The sequence below is a fragment of the Rhinoraja longicauda genome, chromosome 6 (genome assembly GCF_053455715.1).
Source record: "Rhinoraja longicauda isolate Sanriku21f chromosome 6, sRhiLon1.1, whole genome shotgun sequence".
Taxonomy (NCBI): Eukaryota; Metazoa; Chordata; class Chondrichthyes; order Rajiformes; family Arhynchobatidae; genus Rhinoraja; species Rhinoraja longicauda.
In genome coordinates, this window is record NC_135958.1 from 77910164 (window position 1) to 77937565 (window position 27402).

At 48.9% G+C, this 27402-nt stretch overlaps 3 protein-coding genes across 7 annotated transcripts in view; 2 read left to right on the forward strand and 1 right to left on the reverse strand.

The window, feature by feature from the left end:
• Positions 1–1268, forward strand: part of slc26a11 (solute carrier family 26 member 11) — a 27231-nt gene extending 25963 nt beyond the window's left edge. Inside the window, exon 18 of the mRNA XM_078401399.1 lies at positions 1–1268. This exon is cut by the window's left edge and continues 1017 nt beyond it. The gene's annotated coding sequence lies outside the window, so the exon portion shown is untranslated.
• A 2819-nt stretch (positions 1269–4087) lies between these two features.
• arl16 (ADP-ribosylation factor-like 16) lies at positions 4088–10664 on the reverse strand. 3 transcript variants are annotated; one of them, XM_078401899.1, is made up of 5 exons: positions 10484–10664; positions 9064–9299; positions 7802–7918; positions 6380–6495; positions 4088–4663 (listed from the first exon to the last, which is right to left on the reverse strand). In XM_078401899.1, the coding sequence occupies exons 3-5, from the start codon at positions 7847–7849 to the stop codon at positions 4486–4488; spliced, it is 342 nt and encodes a 113-aa protein (XP_078258025.1). In that variant the 5' UTR covers positions 7850–7918; positions 9064–9299; positions 10484–10664; the 3' UTR covers positions 4088–4485. The 3 variants fall into 3 exon arrangements, with proteins under 3 accessions (XP_078258025.1, XP_078258026.1, XP_078258027.1); XM_078401900.1 differs by lacking the exon at positions 9064–9299; XM_078401901.1 differs by lacking the exon at positions 9064–9299 and having other exon boundaries at positions 10208–10664.
• A 41-nt stretch (positions 10665–10705) lies between these two features.
• The window catches only part of hgs (hepatocyte growth factor-regulated tyrosine kinase substrate), a 31741-nt gene continuing 15044 nt past the window's right edge, over positions 10706–27402 (forward strand). For all 3 annotated transcript variants that reach the window (XM_078401400.1, XM_078401401.1, XM_078401402.1), the window contains exons 1-10: positions 10706–10830; positions 13380–13464; positions 14980–15055; positions 15900–15992; positions 19164–19287; positions 20823–20875; positions 21904–21972; positions 23751–23875; positions 24661–24687; positions 26187–26271. In XM_078401400.1, the coding sequence (XP_078257526.1) occupies positions 10794–10830; positions 13380–13464; positions 14980–15055; positions 15900–15992; positions 19164–19287; positions 20823–20875; positions 21904–21972; positions 23751–23875; positions 24661–24687; positions 26187–26271 (774 nt within the window). In that variant the 5' untranslated portion in view covers positions 10706–10793. The remainder of the gene's footprint in view (positions 10831–13379; positions 13465–14979; positions 15056–15899; positions 15993–19163; positions 19288–20822; positions 20876–21903; positions 21973–23750; positions 23876–24660; positions 24688–26186; positions 26272–27402) is intronic.

Here is a 27402-nt window from a genome sequence, read left to right on the forward strand (position 1 = left end):
CTCATCCTCCTGCGCTCCAAAGAAGAGTCCCAGCCTGATCAACCTCTCCCTATAGTTCAGACCCTCGAGTCCTGGCAATCTCCTTGTAAACTTTCTCTGCATCCTTTCCAACTTGACAACGTCTTTCCTATAACACGGCACCCAGAACTGAACACAATACTCTAAATGCATCCTCACTGACATCTTATACAACTGCAGCATGACCTCCCAACTTCTATACTCGATATGTTTAGAGATACAGCGCAGAAACAGGCCCACCGAGTCCGTGCCGACCAGCCACCCCACACATTAACACTATCCTACACGCACTGGGAACAATTTACATATACACCAAGCCAATTAACCTACAAATCTGTAAGCCTTTGGAGTGTGGGAGCAAACCAAAGATCCCGGAGAAAACCCACACGGTCACGGGGAGAACGTACAAACTCCGTACAGACAGCACCCGTAGTCGGGATCAAACCTGGGTCTCCGGCGTTGCAAGGGCTGTAAGGCAGCAACTCTACCGCTGCGCCACCGTGCCGCCCCTGTGTGGGAAGGAACTGCAGATGCTGGTTTACACTGATGATAGACACAAAATGCTGGAGCAACTCAGCGGATCAGGCAGAGTCTGACAAAGGGTCTCGACCCGAAACGTCACCCATTCCTTCTCTCCAGAGATGCTGCCTGACCCGCTGAGTTACTCCAGCATTTTGTGTCGATCTTCTATACTCAATAGTTTGGTTTGCAGGTTTGTGACGGTCAGCACTTTATTTCGACCTTGCCCAAGAAGTAAGCCGTTCTCATAAGCTGGCAATGGCTCAGGGTGGTGCAGGTCAAAGTTCCAAGCGGAACACTGTAGACAATTAGCTGCCACATTTTGTGATGCACTCCTTTCCCTTGGAACAGTTTACATTGGAAAATTGGAGGGAGCAGCTTAAAGGCCTTTGCAGACATTTACAACTTGAAGGAAATATTTCAACTTGAGTTTCGTCAGAAGAATTTTAATGAGTCACTTGTTTACAGTGAGGGGTTTTACAATAGTTAGTAATCCGATCTTCAAACTGAATCATTGAAGTGGTTCCATTTCCGTCTTTCTCACTCTTACAAGGGAAATCAGGCAGCTGATGTAATTTTTTTTTGTGTTGCATCGAGTTATGATGAGCACAGGATAAGATGGAAATGGTTTTAAATAATATTTTGATGAACTCCAATCGTTCTCTGTGAATGTCGGTGTGGGACTGCCAGTAGCCACAGTGACTCAACACTGTTTTAATCACAGATAATTAAAGTGACTTTGAAAGTAAATCTTTTTTCTGTTGTTTGTCATTTGGTGGGGTGGGGGCTGTAGCTGATAGATTCATGGAGTCGTACAGCGTGGAAACAGGCCCTTCGACCCAACTTGCCCACGCCAGCCAACATGTCCCATCTACACTAGTCCCACCTGCCTGCGTTTGGCTCGTATCCCTCTAAACCTGTCCTATCCATGTACCTGTCTCAATGTTTTGTGAACATTGCGATAGTCCCAGCCTCATCTTCCTCCTCTGGCAGCAGCAACCTATCACCTTCTGCGTGGAGCAAGTTCCCCTCGTGTTCTCTGTTTCTGTGACAATTGCACCCTTCTCTTCAACAAGTGGGTTGTCATGTACTTTTGCAGAAGTCGTCTCAGGAGTTGGGCTGGATTTTATTTTTATTTTTAGATTTTAGATTTAGAGATACAGCGCGGAAACAGGCCCTTCGGCCCACCAAGTCCGCGCCGCCCAGCGATCCCCGCACACACTAACACTATCCAACATACACTAGGGACAATTTTTACATTTACCCAGTCAATTAACCTACAAACCTGCACGTCTTTGGAGTGTGGGAGGAAACCGAAGATCTCGGAGAAAACCCACGCAGGTCACGGGGAGAACGTACAAACTCCGTACAGACGGCGCCCGTAGTCAGGATCGAACCTGAGTCTCCGGCGCTGCATTCGCTGTAAGGCAGCAACTCTACCGCTGCGCCACCGTGCCGCCCGGTGAGAAACTGTTGAGAAACTGAAGGAAGCGAGTGCCTCTCCACAATGTCCTTCCTTAAGCTCAGCGCACATGGGTTTTTGTTTAGTTTAGCGAAGCAACGCGGAAACAGGCCCACCGAGTCCACACTAACCAGCGACCACCCCGTACACTAGCACTGTCCGACACACTCGGGACAATTTAAAATCTGTACTGAAGCCAATTAACCTACAAACCTGGACGTCTTTGGAGTGTGGGAAGAAACCGGAGCTCCCGGAGAAAACCCACACGGGTCATGGGGCGAACGTACCCGTAGTCAGGACTGAAACCGGGTCTCTGGCGCTGCAAGGCAGCAACTCTACCGCTGAGCCACCATGCCACGTACTTGAATATTTTACCCATTCATTTACCTATTTTGAAAATATACTTTATTCATAACATACACAGTAAATACAAGCAGTAGATCTTTATCTTTCAGCAACAGTCTCGAAGTTGTAGCTATGAAGGAGAGAACAAACATTGCTGATTGAAGAGAAAAGACTGAGGTCTATAATGAATGTAGACATATGATGAAAGAATGGATTGACTTGGCTTGTATTCACTGGAATTTAGAAAGATGAGAGGGGATCATATAGAAACATCTACAATTCTTAAGGGATTAGACAGGCGAGATGCAGGAAAAATGTTCCCCATGTTGGGGGAGTCCAGAGCCAGGGGTCACGGTTTAAGAATAAGGGGTTGGCCATTTAGGAGTGAGATGAGGAAACACTTTTTCACCCAGAGAGTTGTGAATCTGGAATCCTCTGCCACAGAAGGTAGTGAAGGCCAATTCACTGGATGTATTACAGAGAGAGTTAGATATAGCTCTTCGGGCTAACGGAATCAAGGGATATGGGGAGAAAGCAGGAACTGGGTACTGATTTTGGATGATCGGCCATGATCATATTGAATGGCGGTGCTGGCTCGAAGGGCCGAATGGCCTACTCCTGCACCTATTTTCTATGTTTCTATAAAGTCGGTGGCTGCTAGTAAAACGAGTTTCATATTAACTGAGGCAACAGGTAATGTGCTCACCAAACAAAAGTATAAACTAAGCAACACAACGTAAAGAAAGTCAAGCATTGTTTGTTGCCTTTCTTGAACGTATATTTAGGATTAGTTTATTTAAAAATAAATAGAAAAAAGACATCAATATCACATATATCAATATCAATATCACAGAGGAATTTTTAAGTTGACAAGTAGATGATTTTTGATATTTTCTATGTACAGGTATATTCAGCCCAAACTAACTGGAACCATAGTCATCTAGTGTCATATTTATCATGAGGCAAGGGTTATTAATTTTTGGTTTAGAGATACAGTGTGGAAACAGGCCCTTCGGCCCACCGAGTCCGCACTGACCAGGGATCCCCACACACTAGTTCTATCCTACACACACTGCGGACAAGTTACAGAAGCCAATTAACCAACAAACCCGCATGTCTTTGGGATGTGGGAGGAAACCGGAGCATCCGGAGGAAGCCCAGGCGCAACAGGGAGAACGTACAAACTCTGTACAGACAGCACCCGAGGTGAGGATCGAACCCCGGTCTCTGACGCTGTGAGGCAGCAACTCTACCGCTGTGCCACCGTGCCGCCCTACAATTTTCCCATTCTGTGCAGGAATGAACTGCAGATGCTGGTTTATATCGAAGATAGACACAAAATGCTGGAGTAACCCAGCGGGTCAGGCAGCATCTCTGGAGAAAAAGAATAGGTGACGTTTTGGGGCGGAACCCTTCTTCAGACAGAAAGTAGAAGTGGGGGGGATAAAAAAGAAATATGCCTTGTTACAAATGTACTTCAGATGAACCTTTTTCGTCCTCACAAAGCTGAGGGCAATTCAGACAGCGCAGGATCTTGCCACTGCCTGTGTCTCTCCCACAGATGGTGGGAGATTCTGCACCCTCCAGCTACTAAGGAAACATTGGATAGACACAAAAACCCGAAGTAACTCAGTGGGACGGGCAGCATCTCTGGAGAGAAGGAATGGGTGACGTTTCGGGTCGAGACTTCTTCTTCAAACTTCTTCAGTCTCGACCCGAAACGTCACCCATTCCTTCTCTCCAGAGACACTGTCCGTCCCGCTGAGTTACTCCAGCATTTTGTGTCTATCTTTGGTTTAAGCCAGGGTCTGCAGTTCCTTCCTACACACTGAGGACACCATCATACACACTGAGGACACCATCATACACACTGAGGACACCATCATACACACTGAGGACACCATCATACACACTGAGGACACCATCATACACATTGAGGACACCATCATACACACTGAGGACACCATCATACACACTGAGGACACCATCATACACACTGAGGACACCATCATACACACTGAGGACACCATCATACACACTGAGGACACCATCACGGGCATTGTGTCTCTGGGCTCTCCTGAACATTATCAGTGGACCGCGCGGGATGGGGGGGGGGGGAAGGCGCAGAGTGCACTCTGCCTTCAGGACGAGTGTTTCCCTTTGAGGTGAGTGTGCAGCCACTTCAGGAGCTGGTCCAGGCCTGTGCCGGTCCTCGCGCTCACCTCCAGCACGCTGATTCTCTGCTTGGACCAGGCCAAGATGTCATCCAGCCGCAACAAGCTTTTCATTTCTACCAGGGACATGTGGCAGGGTAGGTCACTGAAATGAGAGGCTCGAGTCACTCCCCTGGGCTTATAAAGCAGCGTAAATAGTAGTCATTAACAATTTATATCAAACAACCCTATCTAAACCCGCCTCGCCTGCATCCACCAGCAATAAGAATGATCTTATAGATATATTTTAGATTTAGTTTTAGTCTTTAGTTTTAGAGATACAGCGCGGAAACAGGCCCTTCGGCACACCGGGTCCACGCCGCCCAGCGATCCTCGCATATTAACAATATCCCACACACACTAGGGACAATTTTTACATTTACACCAAGCCAATTAACCTACAAACCTGTACGTCTTTGGAGTGCGGGAGGAAACCGAAGATCTCGGAGAAAACCCACACAGGTGACGGGGGGAGCATACAAACTCCGTACAGACAGCGCCCGTAGTCGGGATGAAACCCGGGTCTCCGGCGCTGCATTCGCAGAAAGGCAGCAACTCTACCACAGCGCCACCGTGCCGCCCCACGCCCCCCCCCCCCCCGCCTATAAAATGTATGAAATCATGAGAGGAATACATCGGGTAGATGCACAGAGTCTCTTGCCCAGAGTAGGTGAATCGAGGACCAGAGGACGTAGGTTTAAGGTGAAGGAGAAAAGATTTAATAGGAATCTGAGGGGTAACTTTGTCCACACAAACAGTGGTGGGTGCATGGAACATGCTGCTCGAGGAGGTAGTTGAGGCTGGGACTATCCCAGCATGAAAGAAACAGACAGGTACATGGATAGGGCAGGTTTGGAGGGATGTGGACCATTTGGTGTCTATCAGTAGCTGGGACATGTTGGCCGATGTGGGCAAGTTGGACCAATGGGCCTGTTTACTCGCTGTATCACTCTATGACAATCTTTGCTGGTTTCCATGGCCCAGGATTAGTCTTCACTTTTCAATCAAATTAGTCTTCACTTTTCAATCAAATGCAATGAGTGACTGGTGCCACATGCATTCTCTCACCACCCAGCCCATCCCACCCCAGCCCAAAATGCCACACTTGGAGGAAGAGGCTGGCAGCCAGAATGCTGAATGAATGAATGAACACTTTATTGTCACATGTGACAGGTCACAATGGAATTCTTCATTTTGCATACCCAAGGTATGCAAAGAGCCGCCACTTAAAGGGCGCTGACAAAGTATCCCGTGCCAGGTCCTCCTTTGTTCTCCCCCCTGCCACCCCCCCTCCCAGGGCCGTTTTTACAGCATTATGGGCCCCCGGGCAAAGCAGTGTACTGGGGCCCCCACCGTTACTCTCCCCCACCCCCCTTTCCCTACCAGCCCCCCCCCCCCCCCCCCCCCGTCGTGCCGGCGAAAAGCACTTACTGAAAAGCACTTAGCGATGGACTTAGGGTGCTACATTGTTGCGAAAAGCACTTACAGATCGCTGTGAGAAGCACTTAGGGACCGAAAATGTTGCGAATAAAGCACTTATTGAACCTACATTTTAAAAGTAGTATTTATTTATTGCAAGTCACTTAACATACACAGATCAGCATGGGGGCCCCTATGCTCGTGGGCCCCCGGGCAAGATGGCCCTGCCCCCCACGGCTGACCTGCCCCCCCACGGCTGACCTGCCCCCCCACCACTCCTCACGGTGGCCCCCCCACACCGGGTCCTCCTTTGTTTCCCCCCCCACTCCTCACGGCGGCCCACCCACACCGGGTCCTCCTTTCTTCCCCCCCCCTTGGGTCTGCAGCTTGAGTCCGTACTTACACTTTGTTGAAGAGGATTAGGACCGGAGTTTCCTGCAGCTGCTCAGCTGTGAGGACTTCCAGCAGCTGAATGCACGAGGAGGAGATCTGGGTGGGATTGGCAGCGTCGATGACAAACTAGGGAGCAAAACATTCAACACCGTGAAGGTGCAGGAAGGAGCTGCAGATGCTGGTTTACAAAATGCCAGAGTAACTCGGCGGGACAGGCAGCATCTCTGGGGAGAAGGAATGGGTGACAGTTCAGGTCGAGATCCTTCTTCAGACTGAAGAAGGGTCTCGACCCGAAACATCACCCATTCTTTGCACGCAGAGATGCTGCCTGTCCCGCTGAGTTACTCCGGCATTTTGTGTCTATTAACACTGTGAAGGGGCAGCTGGAGTAATTGGTGCCTGGCTTCAGGACCAGGAGCTCAGCAGACGAGACAGAAGAGGCGTATAAGACTCCTTCTTATCGAATCCACATCTCAAGATTAGAACTTGTTCAGCCGGAGCTGAGCACACTTCTCAGCATCTGCATACTATGGGGCTTCTTGTGCGTGGTGGTGGAAAGATTGGTGGAAACAAAGCCTCAACGTAAACCATCTTTCCTTGACCCTATAAGACTCACGAAGGCAATAGATAGAGTGAATGCTCTTTTACCCAGAGTGGGGGAATCAAAAACCAGAGGGCAGAGGTTTAAGGTGAGAGAGTCAGGATTTAATAGGAACCAGAGGGGCAACTTTTTCACATAGAGGGTGATAGTAATGTAGACCGAGCTGCCAGTGGAGATGTGATAACGTCATTTAATAGAAATGTATCTGTACATGGATAGGAATGATTTTGAGGGATTTGGGCAAAACGCAAGCAGGTAGGGATGAGTGTAGATGGGACATGTTATTCAGCATGGATGAGTTGGGCCGAAGGGCGTGTTTCAATGATGATGTTACTCTCTAACTGTCACTGTCAGAACCCATGATATAAATAAACTAGTTCAATAACCTGGAATAACTAGTTCAATAATGTATCTTTAGAAAAGAAGCGAGGAGGAATTTCTTTAGTCAGGGTGGGGTGGTGAATCTGTGTAATTCATTGCCACAGAAGGCTGTGGGGGCCAAGACAGTGGGTACCTTTAAGGCAGAGATTAACAGATTCTTGATTGGTACGTGTCTGGGGTTATTGGGGGAGAGGGTAGGAGAATGGGGTTAGGAGGGAAAGATAGATCAGCCATGATTGAATGGCAGAGCAGACTAGATGGGCCGAATGGCCTAATTCTCTCCTATCACTTATGGAAGATGAGATTTCTTTTCCCCCTCCTGTGCCTGTTATAAAGTTGGCTGAGGTAAGATTTAAAAACACGGTATCGATTCAGGAGCAGGAGGGAGCCACTGCTTGTGGGGTGAGCGGGCAGGGAGTGTGGGGAGAGATCCACCCTACCCATACTCACTATCACAGCTTCAGAGTCTCCGTAGTAACTTGGCCAGATGGGACCCATGCAGCCTCCCAGCTCTCGGATTGTAATTCTCCTCTTGTTGATGGTGATGTCGGTTAAGTTAGTCCCCACCTGCGGGCGAAGCAGATTAAATGCCGGCATCAATTCCAAACTGAAGACGGTAGGTAACTCTTGGATTTTTCCCCAGCCAGCAGCGATAACTAAGTAACGAGTCTCACCCCAGCCACTCCCTCTTCTCCCCTCTCCCAACGAACAAAAAAGGTACAGAAGTGTGAAAATGCAAAGGGTGGTGGGTGTATGGAACAAGCTGCCAGAGCAGGTAGTTGAGGCAGGGCCTATCCCAACGTGTTAGAAACAGACAGGTACATGGATACGACAGGTTTGGAGGGATATGGACCAAACGCGGGCAGGTGGGACTAGTGTAGATGGGACATGTTGGCCGGCGTGGGCAAGTTGGGCCAAAGGCCTGTTTCCACGCTATATCACTGTATGACTATCATTTCACATGGGATATTCAGACTCTGAATGCTGCCTTTAAATTTCATCATGATGTAAAATGCATATAGGGAATAAAATTGTTAACCTTGCAGATCTCAGCAACATTGTGATCGGTTGGGGTTAATTTAAAGCAAGAGGTGAAAGGGTTTGGATTTTTTCTTCTTCATTTGTACCACAAATTCTGAACGGTCCTTCCGTAAGCTCGGGTACCGTTTGATTCACCTCTACCCCATTGTGGACATTGGACTTTGTCTATAGCACTGAAGTGCTACAATGCTGAGAACTATACTCTGTATTCTGTATCTCCCCCTTTGCTCTATCAATTATACTTGAGTGTGACTTGATTGTATTTATGAATGGTACATCTGATCTGATTGGATAGCATCAGGCAAAAAGGTATAGAAGTGTGAAAAAGCACACTTCCATATTCAGGGACAGCTTCTTCCCAGCTGTTATCAGGCAACAGAATCATCCTACCGCAACCAGAGAGCTGTCCTGAACTACTATCGACCTCATTGGTGACCCTCGGACTATATTTGATCGGACATTACTAGCTTTACATTGTACTAAACATTATTCCCATATCATGCATCTAGACACTATAAATGGCTCGATTGTACTCATGTATTTCTTTACACTGACTGTCGTGGTTACCGGTGTTCGGACAGTCGGACTGGTCAGGGAACAGGGCAGGGGGGAGGGATGGTGAGAGAGGGAAAGCAAGGGTTGGTTGAAGTTAGAGAAGTCAATATTCATACCACTGGGGTGTAAGCTGCCCAAGCAAAATATGAGGTGCTGTTCCTCCAATTTGTGTTGGGCCTCACTCTGACAATGGAGGAGACCCAGGTCAGAAAGGTCAGTGTGGGAATGGGAGGGGGAGTTAAAGTGTTGAGCAACCGGGAGATCAGGTAGGTTTAGGCGGACTGAGCGGAGATGTTCAGCTAAACGATCGCCAAGCCTGCACTTGGTTTCACCGATATTTAGGAGTCCACACCTGGAACAGCGGATACAGTAGATGAGGTTGGAGGAGGTACAAGTGTTGGTTAATATATGATAACTATCAATTTACACTCCAGATCCTTAATGTATTTTACTGAAGTGGTTTGGAAACACATTACTCAATAGATAATATAATACAAAAAACATTCTCCATAAAAAGAAAAATCAATTTTTGTCACTATGTAGTAAAATATATTGGTCAAATTGCGAAAAATTAATACAATAAACATAGCCTTTAGTAGAAACTGCAGGCGTGGTTTCTACCAAAGCTAGACACAAAGTGCTGGAGGAACTCAGCGGGACAGGCAGCATCTCTTGTAATGTGGATAGGTGATGTTTCAGGTTGGGACCCTTTTTCAGTTTGAAGAAGGGTCCCAACCCGATACATCACCCATCCTTTTTCTCCAGAGATGCTGCCTGACCTGCTGAATTACTCCATCACTCTGTGTCCATCTTCTGTACACTGTGGACGGCTCGATTGTAATCATGTTTAGTCTTTCCGCTGACTGGATAGCAGGCAACAAAAAAGCTTTTCACTGTACTCTTCAGTGACAATAAACTAAAGCAACCAATGTTTGAACTTTGGATTTCTTAAACTGCCCAACTTGTGTGGTGGGAATCATAAGTTCTAGGAGCAGAATTAGGCCATTCAATCATGGCTGATCTATCTCTATCTCTATCTCTCTCTCACAACCCCCCATTCTCCTGCCTTCTCCCCATAACCACTGACACCATAACGTCAGGAATCTGTTCATCTCTGCCTTATATATTACCCACTGACTTGGCCTCCACAGGCAATGAATTGTATTTGTAAATCAGGTTCAGCCTGTGGAAGGATCAGTATGCTACCGCTCCCTGATGCTTGAAGCTTAGTTCTCTTCCATTTCCCTTATTCATTTGTACCACATGAAGCTTTGGTGCCGTTTCTTGACCGGCAGCCTAAAGGATATTGTGCAGCGTCTTGAGCAGCAGGGTTTTCCCCGTCGCCGTCGCCCCGAGCAGCAGGCCCGGGGCTGGGGTTGAGGCCGAGGCCATGGCTACGGGAGGGAGGGAGGGAGGGGTGGGTGCGGGGGACGGCGATGCTAGGAGCGATTCCCGAGCGGGATGCCGATGTCCCCTCCGTACGGCGAGCTGGAGTGAGGCGACTCCGAGTCACTCGGCCGCACAGGCCTCAGTTACCCCGGCAACGGCCGGCCGCCGTGACGTCCAAACACCGCGCCGCCCGGCTCACTCCAGACAACGACAATTTAGTTTCTATCCTCCTCACCCCCATACGAGCGCTACCTAAACTGCGGTTATTATTTCGCCATTAATTATCTCTGGGGCGGGCAATGTTAGTGCCCGTGACGTCACGCGGGCGGGCGTGGGTGACGTCAGAGCCGAGCGACGCCTCCCCCGTGAAGGACCCGAGGGGGGTGAGTGTCCGCGGCGAGCGCCTGAACCCGGCAGCGAAGGGAACAAACAAACAAACAGACGAGGCGAAGCGACGATGGGGAAAGGCGGCGGCCCGTTCGAGCGGCTCCTCGGTAAGAAGCTAATCCCCCTCCCCTCTGAGGTTTGAGAGGGGGTGATGGGGGTCGGAAAGCCGTCGTTGGATTTGGGGAGCGGAGATTAGAGGCTTAAGGCCGGGGCTGGGCCCCGAGGTTGTGGTTGTCTCTGGGCCCGGTCTCCAGTAGCCCGGCAGCCCGCCCCACCAAGTCTGCAAGAAGGGCAACTACAGATGCGGGCTTTACACCGACGATAGACACAAAAAATGCTGGAGTAACTCAGCGTCAAACCTGCTCAAAAATCCCCTCTAAATGTTCTAAGAGGGAACTGCAGGTGCTGGTTTACACCCAAAGAAAGGCACAAAGTGCTGTTTATACCAAAGGTAGGTTGGTAGACGCACACGTACCTACCTTTTCCTGCTGCCTGAGAGCCGCTGAGTCACTCCAGTACTTTGTGTGTCTGTCTCTTGTTTCACTCTCCCCAGTCTGAAGAAGGGACTCGACCCGAAATGCCACCTCTGTATAAAATCATGAGAGGAATAGATCGGGTAGATGCACAAAGTCTTTTATCCAGAGTAGGTGAATCGAGGACCAGAGGACACAGTCACAGGTTTAAGGTGAAGGGGTAAAGATTTAACAAGAATCTGACGGGTAACCTTTTTCGCACAGAGGGCGGTGGGTCAAGTCAAGTCAATTTTATTTGTATAGCACATTTAAAAACAACCCACGTTGACCAAAGTGCTGCACATCTAATTAGGAAAAAAAAGAAACATACAGTACAAGCTGCCAGAGGAGGTAGCTGAGGCAGGGACTATCAGGGACGTGTAAGAAACAGAGAGGTACATGGATAGGATAGGTTTGGAGGGATATGGACCAAATGTGGGCAGGTGGGACCAGCGTACCTGGGACATGTTGGCTGGTGTGGGCAAGTTGGGCCAAAGATCCTGTTTCCACGCTGTATTACTCTATGACGATGACTATTCCTTTTTCTCCAAAGATGTTGCGTGACCTGCTGAGTTTCTCCTGCATTTTGTGTCTGTCTTTGCCCATGCCAACCCAGGCACTCTCTCTTAGTCAGTCCCTCTTGCCCGTGCTTGGCCCATATCCCGTTAATACTCTCAATGTTACAAGAGGGAAGTGCAGATGATGGTTTATACTAAACAAATGCACAATGTGCTGTTTATACCAAAGATAGACACACAGTATCTTTTCACGCTGCCTGACCCGCTGAGTCACTCCAGCACTTTGTGCCTGCCTTTTAAATGTTCTGCCAATTGGGGATTGTGTTTGGGTATGGCAATATTTTACTGGGCTGTACGTAAAAAGGGAATTTCTCTGTGTGTTTGCATGTGACAATAAAAGCACCATTCAACCATTCACTGCCTCTGAGTGAAGAAGAAATCTCTGTCTTACACCCACTGTTCTTCTGTCTGGCCTTCATTCCAACTGTCTACTTGTCAACCCCCACCTCTCCCCTATGTCGACCTGTTTGTTACCTGCCATCTTTTGTCCTGCCTCTCCCATTTTCCAAGTTTCTTAAACCCCCCCTTTCTCCCCCCCTCCCCCCCAATCAGTCTGAAGGAGGGTCTCAATCCAAAATGTCGCCTCTCCATATTCTCCAGAGATGCTGCCTGACCCGCTGTTACTCCATCCCTTTGTGTCTATCTTTGGTATAAACCAGCATCTACAGTTCTTTATTTCTCCATTTTAGCATCTCTGGAGAGCCTGGATCAGTTGGGACCCTTTGTCAGACTGAAAAATCACCAATCCATGTTCTCTAGACATGCTGCAACGGTGTTTAGCGAAACGATCGCCCAGTCTGTGCTCGGTCTCGCTGTCACCGATAGCTGAGGGAGGGTGAAGAAGGGTCTCAGTCTGAAGAAGGGTCTCGACCTTAAACATCACCTAATTAGTTTTCTCCAGATGCTGCCTGACCCGCTGAGTTCATCCAGCTATTTGTGTCTAAAACATGTTCAGTGTTTGTGTGTGTGTGGTCCATCCTCCTTTCTTCCTTCTTCCACCTCTCCCTCTGAACGACATGAGTTGGAGCCACTGTGTGTTTATTAGACTCCTGTGTATGTATCAATAATAAAGCAAGCCTGTGGAGTTGAGGGATATGGGGAGAAGGCAGGCACGGGTTACTGATCGTGGATGATCAGCCATGATCACTATGAATGGCGGTGCTGGTTCGAAGGGCCAAATGGCCTCCTCCTGCACCAATTTTCTATGTAACACAATGTACAGTCTCTCCCCGCTGGGTATTTTGAGATTCGGCTGATGCCTGGAAATGGCTGCCATAAACCTATGACTTCACAAGACATGGGAGTGGAATTATGTTCTACCACATTCAAGTTTATGTCCATTTCTCTCTCGTGTTTAATGTGATTGGTGGGAAATAACACAAGCTGCTTTCATTTTCTGTTTTGGAAAGATGAATCAGCTCTCACTGACCCTCTCCCAGTGATTGAGCTCTATTGTGATCTGCTTTACAAAGACTGGAGGAACGCAGGCAGTTTGCTGAATGTGCCGTTGTTCACAGCCTGCATTAGGCCTGTCAATAAACCACTCTGCCTTCTCTTCCTAAACAGAAAAAGCAACAAGCCAGTTACTCCTAGAAACTGATTGGGAGTCGATTCTACAGATCTGTGACCTGATTCGGCAAGGAGATGCTCAGTAAGTGTGTTGGAAGCGGGGCTGATTGTTTGGCCTTTTCAGAAAGGAAAAAGAAACACCATATATGTTAGCTCTACCTAGAATACCCAACATGTTGTGGACTGGGGTTATGTTCCAACCAGGTTCGTATTGGTCAACTGGTTCCCCCATGGGACATCCGAGTAAACTGATGGTATCTGTGTATGCTATATCTGATCTGTTTGGGTAGCATGCAGAACAAAGCTTTTCACTGTACCGACAATGGCTCGATTGTAAGCATGTATTGTCTTTCCACCGACTGGTTAGCACACAACAATTTTTTTCACTGTACCTCGGTACAAGTGATAATAAACTAAACTGAACTGAAAAAGCTTTTCACTGTACCTTGGTACGCATGACAGTAATAAACCTAAACCTAGATTGCTACCCTGCCAGTCGCATCCCTCCAACGTTAATCAGCAACAACCTAATTCAAATGAAGCCTCAACGTGCTTTGATCCTGTTCTCTCCGCCATTTCAAGCAACACAGTTTCCCAGGATTGTGTGAAACGTCGCCTATTTCTTCTTTCCCGAGATGCTTCCTGACCCACTGAGTTATTCCAACATTTTGTGTCTACCTTAAAATTCTTAAGGGATTGGACAAGCTGATGTGGGATAAATGTTCCTGATGTTGGGGAAGTCCAGAACCAGAGGTCACAGTTTAAGAACAGGGGGAAGCCATTTAGGACTGAGATGAGAAACAACTTTTTCACCCAGAGAGTTGTGAATCTGTGGAATTCTCTGCCACAAAAGGCAGTGGAGGCCAATTCACTGGATGTTTTCAAGAGAGAGTTAGATATAGCTATTGGGCTAACGGAATCAAGGGATATGGGGAGAAAGCAGGAACGCGGTACTGATTTAGGATGATTAGCCATGATCAAATGGAATGGTGGTGCTGGCTTGAAGGGCCGAATGGCCTACTCTTGCACCTGTTTTCTATGTTTCTAACCCAGCAGTATGAACGTTGAATTCTCTTAATTTTAAGTATCTTCTTAATACAATCTCACTGCAGCACCGAGAGACTTGGGGCCCATTGCTTGAAACCCACTCCATTGTCAGACTTCCAGTTTAGTTTCGAGATGCAATATGGAAACATAACTTTCAGTCTGCCGAGTCCATGCCGACTACCGATCACCCCTTCACACCAGTTCCATGTTATCCTACTTTCTCATCCACTTCCTACGCACTAGGGGCAATTTACAGAGGCCAATTAACTTACAAACCTGCACGTCTTTGGAGTGTGGGGGGAAACCAGAGCCACCGGAGGAAACCCACGCGGTCACAGGGAGGTGTAAACTCCGTACAGACAACACCCGTGGGCAGGTTGGAACCCGGGTCTCTGGCGCTGTAAGGCAGCAACTCTACCGCTATGCTGCCCCTCTGGGAGACATTTTATAGAGATGCAAGAACCAGCTATCTCCCTCTTGCTTCCCGAGATGCGCGAGGCCACCTGGAGCCGCGACCTTGCTTAACGGGAATGTTGCTTTATTTACACAGGGCCAAATACGCAATTGCCGCCATGAAGAAGAAGCTGAATGACAAAAACCCGCACGTGGTCCTCTACACGTTGGAGGTGAGCCCCCCTCCCCCTTCTCAGCTCCGACTCCAGCCGGAGCAAGCAGCTGGTTGACGTGACTTTACCACCACCAGAGGAAGGAGAGGGAGGCTGAGCAACAGATGGAGTGCTGGAGTAACTCAGCGGGTCGGGCAGCATCTGGGGAGGGAGTGGGCAGGCGACGTGTCGGGTCAGGACCCTTGAGTCACGTTGTGCAGATGTCAGGATTTTATTTGTTATTATTGCAAACCTTTGCAAAACAATGGCTTGAAGGGAATCCCATGATACATTGGAGAAAAAAAAGACACAAAGTGCTGGAGTAACTCTGGGTCAGGCAGCATCTCTGGAGATCATGGATGGGTGATGTTTTGGGTCGGGACCCTTCGGACTGATTGAGTGATCAATCTGAAGAATGGTCCCGACCCCAAACGTCACCTGTCCATGTTCTCCAGAGATGCTGCCTGACCCATTGAGTTACTGCAGCACTGATTTTTTAATTTTATTTTTGTAAACCTGCACCTGCAGCTCCTTGTTTCTACATAAAGATATAGAAGGATATGGTCCTAATACAAACAAATGGTAATAATGTAGATAGGCAAAGAAAAATTGTGTGGGTGGCTTTGCCTGAACTGGACCAGATCATGACACCTATTGCATGCGGGCTCTGTCGACTAGATCTTGCTGACTGGGGTTCGGGGGTATGGCAATACTCTCCTGGATTGTTTATAAAGAAGAGTAATTAATTGTGTTAGCACTTCGCACGTGTGACAATAAAAGCATCATTGATATGGTACAGTGTTTTTTTAAGGATCAGATCTCCACATGTTCTCTCGCGCTGATTCATCGGCTGCTTTTCCTTCAGGTTCTGGAGTCTGTGGTGAAGAACTGTGGGCAGACGGTTCACGATGAGGTGGCAAATAAACAGACGATGGAGGAGCTGAAAGAGCTGTTTAAGGTAACTCGTGCGGGTGTTGCGGTCATTTGGACGGGTAATGCCGGAGACACTCGGTAGGCCGGGCAGTGGAGTGAAGCAATGAGCAGCGGTACGGTCATCCTGTCTTCTCCAGCTATAAGAGAAACATAGACGTCTAATGTACAAACAAAGACAACGTGCTGGAGTAACGCAGCAGGCAGCCTCTAACCTGCCTCTCCATCTGCACTGAAGATAGACACAAAATGCTGGAGTAACTCTGGGTCAGGCAGCATCTCTGGAGAACGTGGACAGGTGATGTTTCGGACGGGACCCTTAAGACTGATTCTAATCAAATATGTCATGGTTCCGAAGATAGACACAAAATGCTGGAGTAACTCAGTGGGACGGGCAGCATCTCTGGAGAGGATGAATTGTTGGTGTTTTGGGTCGAGACCCTTCTTCATTCTGAAGAAGGGTCTCGATCCCAAAACATCACCCATTCCGGTCTGAAGAAGGGTCTCGACCCGAAACGTCACCCATTCCTCGTCTCCAGAGATGCTGCCTGTCCCGCTGAGTTACTCCAGCATTTTGAGTCTGTATCTCTTCGGTTTAGACAATAGACAATAGGTGCAGGAGTAGGCCATTCAGCCCTTCGAGCCAGCACCGCCATTCAATGCGATCATGGCTGATCACTCTCAATCAGTACCCCGTTCCTGCTTTCTCCCCATACCCCCTCACTCCGCTATCCTTAAGAGCTCTATCCAGCTCTCTCTTGAAAGCATCCAACGAACTGGCCTCCACTGCCTTCTGAGGCAGAGAATTCCACACCTTCACCACCCTCTGACTGAAAAAGTTCTTCCTCATCTCCGTTCTAAATGGCCTACCCCTTATTCTCAAACTGTGGCCCCTTGTTCTGGACTCCCCCAACATTGGGAACATGTTATCTGCCCCTAATGTGTCCAATCCCCTAATTATCTTATATGTTTCAATAAGATCCCCCCTCATCCTTCTAAATTCCAGTGTATACAAGCCCAATCGCTCCAGCCTTTCAACATACGACAGTCCCGCCATTCCGGGAATTAACCTAGTGAACCTACGCTGCACGCCCTCCATAGCAAGAATATCCTTCCTCAAATTTGGAGACCAAAACTGCACACAGTACTCCAGGTGCGGTCTCACCAGGGCCCGGTACAACTGTAGAAGGACCTCTTTGCTCCTATACTCAACTCCTCTTGTTACGAAGGCCAACATTCCATTGGCTTTCTTCACTGCCTGCTGAACCTGCATGCTTCCTTTCATTGACTGATGCACTAGGACACCCAGATCTCGTTGAACTCCCCCTCCTCCTAACTTGACACCATTCAGATAATAATCTGCCTTTCTATTCTTACTTCCAAAGTGAATAACCTCACACTTACCTACATTAAACTGCATCTGCCATGTATCCGCCCACTCACACAACCTGTCCAACCACCATCTGCAGTTCCTTCCAGCACACATCATGGTTCCGAGTGGCCCTGCTACTTTGCAGCTGGAATGACTTCCTATTTATATTTGTGGAGCCTGGGCGACACAGACCCATCCTGAAATACACGCTAAAGAAAGGCAGAGGGTGCTGGATGAACTCAGCGGGTCAGGCAGCATCTCTGGAGAGCATGATGAGGTTTGAGTCGGGACCCTCCTTCAGACTGACGGTCGGGGCAGTTGGTGGGAAAGGATGCTGGAAAAGAGGAGTGGCAGGACAGAGCATGGCCAGTAATAGGTGAGCACAGATTGGGGGGGGGGAGCTTTTCCATTGGCAGAATGCGGGACAAATTTTTTTAAGAGTCCAATTATTCTACAAACCTGCAAGTCTTTGGAGTGTGGGAGGAAACCAAAGCACCCGGAGAAAACTAACATGGAGAATGTACAAACTGTACAACAAACTGTTCAGGATCAAAGCCGGGTCTCTGGAGCTGTGGACAGCAACTCTACCGCTGCCCCCCTCCCTCCCCCATTTACTCTTTGGTGATTTAAGTTGGTTAGAAACCCTCTTGTGTAAACGAGAGGGAGCATTTTGCCGTCATTAATATTTCCAGAGTGTTCACTTCCTGATGATCTCATCGCCTTGTGATGGAGCAGTTGCTCCCTGTGTTGAGATCATGTGATTAGGGGCAGGACATGTTGACGTTGCTCGTATGCTAGTCCCACCCAGGTGATCAGAACTCACTGCCCTCGGCTCACCAATCCGCCTGTGTTTTTGCACCACTTGTGTTAGCCTGCTCTTTGCTGATTATCTCTTGCTCACCCGTTGCCTGAAACCAAATTTGAACAGTGACGCCGTCTATAAGATGCACAGTGCTGGAGTAACTCAGTCTCCAGCTCTCAGTATTTATTTTTTGTTGTTGTAAACCAGCACCTGCGTTTCCTTGTTTCTACGGTGAAGCCATAGTTCAAGTCGGGTGGCCAAAGCAATCGCGACGTCTTGATGGACACAAAGTGCTGGAGTAATTCCGCAGTCAGGCAGCATCTTTGGAATCATAATCTTACAGCTTAGAAACAGGCCCTTCAACCCACCTTGCCCACACCAGCCAACATGCCCTGTCTACATTAATCCCATCAGCCTGTGTTTGGCCCATCTCCCACTAGTCCTATCCGATCCTATCCAACATATCCGTCTACATGTTTCTTAAACATTGCAATAGTACCTGCCTCGTCTACCTCCTCCGGCAGCTCGTTCCAAACACTCGGCACTTTGTATTAAAAAAAATTTTTTTTTAAAATCAACCCGTAGTTGCTATTAAATCTTTCCACCCTCATCTTAAACCTGTGATATCTTGCTCTCGATTTCCCCTATTCTTGGGCAAGTGTGTCTACCTCATCTATTCCTCTCATGATGTTGTAAACTTCCCTCGGGCGGCCGCCATTGGTGGAGCGGGAGCACGTGGCTGCTGGCTGGGTGAGGTCGTGCGGGGTGATGACGTCACCCATTGTCCCTTATTTGCGAGTGAGGAAGATGGCAACCCTACTAATATGGGACAAGGGCAGTCCTGTAAGGGACAAACTAATTTAGCCCAAAATACGGGATGTCCGGGCTCATACGGGACAGTTGGCAACTGTAGTATGTCCGGGCTCATACGGGACGGTCGGCAACCCTATCGCAGTGTGTCCCATCCCTCCCTTGCGGTTTGATCTGGTGTGGTTCAGTTAGCTGATGTGCATTGTGCTTCACAGAAACAGACGGAGACCAACGTTCGCACCAAGATCCTGCAGCTGATCCAGGCCTGGTCACAGGCCTTTCGCAACGAGCCCAAGTATAAAGTGGTGCAGGACACCTATCAGATCATGAAGGTCGAAGGTAAGCAAGTCTGAGCTGTCTCTGCATCGGCGAGACCAAGCGCAGGCTCGGCCATCATTTCGCTGAACACTCCGCTCAGTCCGTCTTAACCAACCTGATCTCCCGGTGGCTCAGCACTTCAACTCCCCCTCCCATTCCCAATCTGATCTTTCTGTCCTGGGCCTCCTCCATTGCCAGAGTGAGGCCCAGCGCAAATTTGTAGGAACAGCACCTCATATTTCGCTTGGGTAGTTTATACCCCAGCAGTATCAACATTGACTTCTCTAACTTCAGATAGTCCCTGCTTTCCCTCTCTCTCCTTCCCCTCCCCCTTCCCAGTTCTCCCACCAGTCTTCCTGTCTCCGACTACATCCTATCTTTGTCCCGCCCCCTCCCCTGACATCAGTCTGAAGAAGGGTCTCGACCCCAAACATCACCCATTCCTTCTCTGCCGAGATGCTGCCTGACCCACTGAGTTACCCCAGCATTTTGTGGGTACCTTCGGTTTAAACCAGCATCTGCGGTTTTCTTTCCTACACTATTGTTTCCTACACTATCTGTAAATTTCCCCGGTGTGGGACGAATAAAGGAATATATTAATAGCCGTGGGTTTGACAGGTTGAGTTCTATCTCCCCTCTGCCGGTAATTGTGGAATCTTGGACCAGAGGGCACAGCCTCGGGATGAAAGGAATCCGTGCAATGTCTGATGATGAATAAATCCTCACACATCACAGGGCTTAAATGTTAATGCCTCTTGTCAAACTTCCCATAATACTCGGAATGCAGACTCAGTTATGGAATCCGCTAACATCAACACTTTCAAACCCACTAGTTTACATCCAACTTTACAACAAGAAACATGGAAACATAGAAAATAGGTGCAGGAGGAGGCCATTTGACCCTTTGAGCCAGCACCGCCATTCATTGTGATCATGGCTGATCATCCACAATCAGTAACCTGTGCCTGCCTTCTCCCCATACCCCCTTGATTCCACTAGCCCCTCGAGCTCTATCTAACAGAGTTTGCACTTTCTCCTGCGTGGGTTTTCTCCAGGTGTTCTGGTTCCTTCTCATATATGCCAAGGACATACAGCTTTGTATGTTTATGGACCCTAAGTCCATAAGTGATCGGGGCAGAATTAGGCCATTCGGCCCATCAAGACTGCCTTAAAAATATCAATTGATGTGGCCTCCACAGCTTTCTGTGGCAATGAATTCCACAGATTCACCACCCTGGTTAGTTGGCTTAGTAAATTTCCCCTAGACGGCAGGATGTGAAAGTGGGATAACATCGAACTAGTGTACGGGGTGATCGATGGTCGGCATGGACTCAGTAGGACGAAGGGCCTGCTTCCACGCGATATCCCAAAAAAAAGATCCAGTGTCCGAAGAAGGGCCACGACCGGATAAGTTACCTTTCCATGTCCTCCAAGATGCTACCTGACCCGCTGAGTACTCCAGCAGTATTTTCATTGCAAGAATTGTACGTGTTGTGTGTGATGCATACTACGTAGATTTAACTGTTATTTTTTAATGTCTCTTTTTTGCATTTCAGGCAACACCTTCCCAGAATTTAAGGAGAGTGACGCTATGTTTGTTTCTGAAAGGGTGAGGGACTTCAATCATACACTCATTTGATGTTGATAGAAATTTTGTACAGTGTTCATAACGAAGGCAAAGGCATCTGAAGCAAGTGAAATCATCAATTGTATCCTGTCCTTGACCTTGGGACATCCCTCTGCTCTGTCGTCAACGGCAACCTGTAGAGCTGCTGCCTTGACAGGCCACAGATCGCCCTTCAATCCTGACCTTGGCTGCTGTCTGTGTAGAGTTTGCACGATCTCCCTGCGTTGTTTGGGGTTCTTCCCGTATCCAGAAAACAAGTCGGTTAATTGGACAGCGCCCGCAACAGCCTGGGATTTGCCTGGAATGGGCGCTGCTCATGAAAACTGGAGTGTGGGTTTTGAAAATGGAGTCAAAACATGGCGCCTCTAGCATGTGGGCTCAGTAGACTACTTCTGTGCATGTGCTAACTGGGGGTATGGCAATACTCCGCTGGACTCTGTAAGAAAAATAATTTAACTGTTAGTTCGTTGTACATGTGACAAGAAAGGTACCATTGGATTGTTCTTAGAGTGGTGGGGAGCATTGACATGAATGTATGGGTGGGGGGTGGGGGAGAGGCTTTAAAACATCATGGGAATAGTTCAAAATGGAGGGTGGTGATCAGTGTAGGCACAAAAGACAATGTTTCTATGCTGTATTTCTCTGTATTTTTGCCAGTAGTTGCTGTTTTACAGAAAAATATCTGGCGTTCTTTACCGAATGGCAGGGGAACACTGCCAATGATCCAGCGTGACCAGGAGGATGATTTTCCTTTCTCTCTTCACAAAATGCTGGAGTAACTCAGTAGGTCAGGCAGCATCTCAGGAGAGAAGGAATGGGCGACGTTTCGGGCCGAGACCCTTCTTCAGACTGAAGAAGGGTCTCGACCCGAAACGTCGCCCATTCCTTCTCTCCTGAGATGCTGCCTGACCTGCTGAGTTACTCCAGCATTTTGTGAATAAATACCTTTGATTTGTACCAGCATCTGTAGTTATTTTCTTACACTTCCTTTCTCCCTTGCTCCTCTGCAGGCCCCGGACTGGGTGGATGCTGAGGAATGTCACCGGTGCCGAGTGCAGTTTGGAGTGGTGACCAGGAAGGTAGGTGATAGGTGACTCGACCCTCTCGCGCATCGGCCAGCTCCTAAAGTCATTGGTCCCGCCTCGTAGTAGGCAAGACATCAGGCAATGCGGCCGGTGGTCTCACACTGCATGTACTGAACGTAGGAGAGCGTCGCAAACACGCGACCAGTTCAACTACCTTTTAGTTTGGTTCAGAGATACAGGGCCGTCGGCCCACCGTGTCCACGCCGACCAGTGATCCCCACACACTAGCAAACACTATCCTACACACACACACACACACACACACACACAGGACAATTATTTTACATTTTGTACCAAGCCAATTAACCTGCAAACCTGCACGTCTTTGGAATGTGGGAGGAAACCGAAGATCTCGGAGAAAACGCAAACTCCTTACTGACAATAGGAATACTTTATTGTCACTTGTGACTAGGCACAGTGAGATTCTTTGCTTGCATGCACAATGTGTACAAATAGCAGCCACTACGGCGCTGACAAAGTTACAAAGCACGCCGGCTTCCCCTTTTAGCCCGTGTCCTTTTCCCCCCCCCCCCCCCCCACAACGGGTCCCCATTGTCCTTCCCCCCCCCCCCCCCCATTATCCATTGTTCTCCCCCCACCTCCCACATGGCGGTTCCACCCACGCCGGGTCCTCCATTGTTCTTCCACTCCCCCTCCTAGTGGTCCTCCACGCTCTCATCGACCGTCAACCGCGGGTCGACTCGTGAGGCATCGCCGCCACGAGGTTGGCCACCGCCGACGCCCCACTTCATGCCTCCGTGGTGCCGACCCGGGCCCCAGCCGCGAGGCCCCGACCCGGGCTTCCACGCAACGATCCGGGAGGCACCGAGACTGCGGTGCCTCGATAAAGGCCTCCGGCCGCGTTCCCAGTCCACAGCCGCGGGCGGCCCCACCGTCGGGAAGCCTGACCACGCGGCCCGTCAGGAACCCGGGTCCCTGGCGCTGTAAGGCAGCAACTCTACCGATGCACCATCGTGTTACCCCTGATGTCCTTTAACGCCGTACTAATCAACAACCTATCAATCTCCACTTTAAAAATACCCAAATATATGGCCTCCTCTACTGTCTGTGGCAATGAATTCCACAGATTCATCACCCTCTGGCTAAACAAATTCCTCCTCATCTCCTTTCCAAAGTTAGTATATGAAAATAACTGCAGATGCTGGTACAAATCGAAGGTATTTATTATAAATACCTTCCTTTCTAAAGTTACATCGTTTTTATTCTGAGGCTGTTCCCTCTGCTCCTGGACTCTCCCATTACCGGCAGAGGGGAGTAGGAATTCAACCAGTTAAACCGTGTGTGGCGATGAATTCCACAGATTCACCAGCCTCCAGCGGCACCTTGGCGCAGCGGTAGAGTTGCTGCCCCTCAGCGCGAGAGTCCCAGGTTTGATCCTGACTACGGGTTCTGTCTGTACAGAGCTGTACGTTCTCCCTGTGACCGCGTGGGTTTTCTCTGGGTGCTCCGGTTTCCTCCCACACTCCAAAGACGTGCAGGTTTGCAGGTTAATTGGCTTTGGTAAAATTGTAAATTGTCGCTCGTGTTAGTATATGGGGATCGCTGGTCGGCGCGGACTTGGGCGGAAGGGCCTGTTCCTGCGCTGTATCTCAAAACTAAATCTAAACTCTGACAAATGATGATTAACAACAGCTCTCAGATGGGGATTAACTGACTGATGGCCGCACGTGTCTTTAGAATAGGCATTTGCAAAGCTACAATACTGGGGACCTGTGCTGACTGCTGCTGCTGTTGTACGTTCTTCTCCCCAGCATCACTGCAGGGCATGTGGGCAGATCTTCTGTGGAAAATGCTCCTCCAAATCCTCGACCATTCCCAAGTTTGGGATCGAGAAAGAAGTCCGTGTTTGTGAGCCATGCTTTGAGCAGCTGAACAAGTTAGTAAACTTTGGTGTTGATGCGTAAGAAGGAACTGCAGATGCTGATTTAAACCGAAGATAGACACAAAAAGCTGGAGTAACTCAGCGGGACAGGCAGCATCTCTGGAGGGAAGGAATCAGACCGTTGGGTCTCAACTCGAAACATCACCGTTCCAGTAATGCAGCAGCAGTGCTGCTGCCTTACAGCGCCAGAGGCCTGGGTTCACTCCTGACTGCGGGTGCTGTCTGTAGGTAGTTTGTATGTTCTCCCTGTGACCGTGTGGGTTTTCTCCGGCTTCCTGCCACACTTCAAACATGTGCGGGTTTGCAGGTTAATTGACTTTGGTAAAATTGTATACTGTCCCTAATGTGGAGGATGTTGCTGGTGTAGAGCGTGATCGCTGGGCTCACGGACTCTGGGCTGAAGCGCCTGTATCTTGAATGCAAAGTAACACGGATAGATGGTGTTTTGGGAGACAACTATAGACGTAATCTATCCGTGTTCTCCAGAGATGCTGCCTGGCCTGCTGATTTATTCCAGCACTTTGTGTCTTTTTGGATACCGGTTACGGCACTTGGAGCAGATGTGATCCAATAAATAGAATGCTTGTGACTGAGAGAGATTCAGTTCACCAATGAAAACCTGAAGCATTTCAGGGTGTTGCCCTCGACGACTGTATGTAAACAGTGCTCACAACAAGTCTGCAATTTGGGTAAAACTGACTGGGGTGGTTCAGGTGGTTAGAGTTAAGAATATTCCGTATGTGTGTCTCTCTGGTGACCTATACATTTTTTTTTCACAGAAAGGAAGACCTTGACACCAGTAACATGTACGCCAAACTTTATTCTTATTGAAATGGTAGATTACGGTCAATCCATTATTGACACGTAACTTCACCTTTCTATTGCTTACAGTTAGTTGTATTTATGCACAAATACCCGTATTAAGAAGATTTAAACTTAATGGGATTTAGCAACGTATGTTAAATTGACTGGTTGATTGAAAGATGCAGCATTGATTGATTTAAAGGAACAGCCCCTCGGGCCCACCGAGCCCACGCCGACCGCCGATCACCCTGCTCACACCTGCTCTACACTTTCTTCTTCATGTAACCTGTCCTTTAAATGTAATGATAGCTGCCTTTACTACGTGTCCTGGCAGCTCATTCCACTTGCCCACTGCCCTCTGTGTAGGGGGGGTGGGGGGGGAGGAAGTTGTCCACACTTTCTTATCCACTCCTTGTCTCGTCGGGATAATTTGCAGAGGCTAATTAACCGGCAAACCCATGAGCCTTTGGGATGTGGGAATAACCTGGAGCACCTGGAAGAAACCCACGCAGTCTCAGGGAGAACGTGCAAACTCCACACAGGCAGCACCCGAGGTCAAGATCGAACCCGGGTCTCTGGCACTGTGAGACCACAGGTCTACCAGCTGCCCCACTGGTTGAGTTTAGTTTATCATCAGGTGTACCGAGGGGGTACAGTGAAAAGCTTTTGTTGCGTGCTATCCAGTCAGCGGAAAGCCACTACGTGCTTACAATCGAGCCGTTTACAGTGTACAGATACATGATGAGAGAATAACGTTTAGTGCAAGGTGACGCCAGTAAAAACCGATCAAGGATAGTCTGAAGGTCACCAGTGAGGTAGATAGTGGTTCAGTAGCTCCTGTGCTGCCCCTGTGTTGACAATTAGCATCAATATTTTGCAGATGAATGAGTTTGTAAAGATTTATTGCAGAACTACTCATTGCATTGGGACTTGCCTGTCTGTATTGTAAGCATACGTTCTAGCCTGGGCTGAGCAGCTACCAGTCTCATTGCCGCTCGAGCCTGCTGCTCAGTGGGTCTAGGCATGAGCTAACTGCATGTGTTGGGCTCCAGTCTGATGACGTATGTTCTAATAAAACGTTCAGGATTCGTCCAGTCCATTCATGTACTTGACCCTGGGCAGGGGGATTAGTTTAGTTTAGAGATGCAGCGCAGAAACAGGCCCTTTGGCCCACTGTGTCTGTGCCGACCAGCAGTCCCAGCAAACTAATACTATTCCACACACACTAGGGACAATTTACACGTTTACCAAAAAGTTCCAGGGGGGGGTGGGGGATCTGCTGGAAAATCTGTGGTGGTCCTGTACCTTGGTGGAAATGGGTCTTTGCTGGAGTATCAGTGTTTTCAAACCTGGGTGAGCTGTACTGAGCTTCCATGCAAGGTTCTTCCATGTGAATGATCAGGGCGTAGCAATCTCGGTTGCTTTCTTGTCTACTTGCAGTGGACAGTGTTGTGTGCCGCGTGGGCCGATGCTACAGAGGCTGACTCTCTTCTCTCACCAGGAAAGCCGAGGCCAAGCCAGCTGCCACCGCGCCCGTCGACCTGCCCCCAGAGTACCTGACTAGCCCTCTCTCCCAGCAGTCGCAGGTAAGATGCACGCCACTGCCGGCCGTTCGGGAGTGGCAGAGTACGCTGAGGCTCCATCAGGCGCTGGTCAGGCCGCATTTGAAATATTGCCAGGAGCTTTGAGCCCCGTATTGGAGGAGGAAGGACGTGCCGGCGTTGGAGAGGGTCCAGAGGAGGCTTTTACGAGTATGGTCCTGGGGATGATTGGGATAACGTATGATGAGCGTTTGACGGCACTGGGCCTGTACTCACTGGAGTTTAGGAGGAATGTCTGCCGCACAACCTTCGCCCTCTGTGTTCAATCAGGGGCAAAGTGTAAAGGACACGCGCGGGACAAAGGGTTTTGTTTTTAAACACCTCTATCGTATCTGTCTACACCACCACCCCTGGCGGCACGTTCCAGAAGGGTGGTGGGTGCCTTGAACATGCTGCCAGGGGTGGTGGTGGAGGTAGATACGATAGAGGCGTTTAAGAGCCTTTTCGACAGGCTCGTGGATATGGAGGGATATGGATCATGTGCAGGAAGAAGAGATTGATTTATCTGGGCATCGTGCTCGGCACGGACATTGTGGGCCGAAGGGCCAGATCCTGTGGGGATAAAGACCAGAAATGAAAACTCTTTTGAGTAAAAAAAAAAATTTCCAAAGTTTATTGTGGTCACTAGGCTTCAAGAAACAGATTGACTTGAGGGAATAAAATTTCCTATTAGCTTTCCATATTTGTAGAGTGTTATGGTCCACTTTACAAATACACTGTACCTCAAGGCAAGCTCCTGCTGGCGCCTGTGGTTGGGGAAGGGGCTGCCGGTCGAGGACGGGCCACATGGGAGCTGGAGGACGTGCCGCCGAGAACAAAGCGCAGTGATAGAGTTGTTGCCTCACAGCGCCAGAGACCCGGGTTCGATCCTGACTACGGGTGCTGTCTGTACGGAGTTTGTCCGTTCTCCCCCCCCCCCGTGACCTTTGTGGGTTTTCTCCGAGATCTTCCGTTTCCTCCCACGCTCCAAAGATGTACAAGTTTGCAGGTTAATTGACTTGGTGTAAATGTAACATTGTCCCTATTGTGTGATGGATTGTGTTAATGTGTGAGGATTGCTGGTCAGTGCAGACTCTGTGGGCCGAAGGGTCTGTTTCTCAGCTGTATCTCTAAACT

Bases quoted from the DNA above. Each gene is read 5' to 3' on its own strand.
- arl16 (XM_078401900.1), bottom strand. From the start codon at position 7,849: ATGGGTCCCATCTGGCCAAGTTACTACGGAGACTCTGAAGCTGTGATA. The intron at 6,496-7,801 runs GTGAGTATGGGT...TTTGCTCCCTAG, and splicing joins GAGACTCTGAAGCTGTGATA to TTTGTCATCGACGCTGCCAA. The intron at 4,664-6,379 runs GTAAGTACGGAC...CTCTCATTTCAG, and splicing joins CTAATCCTCTTCAACAAAGT to TGACCTACCCTGCCACATGT.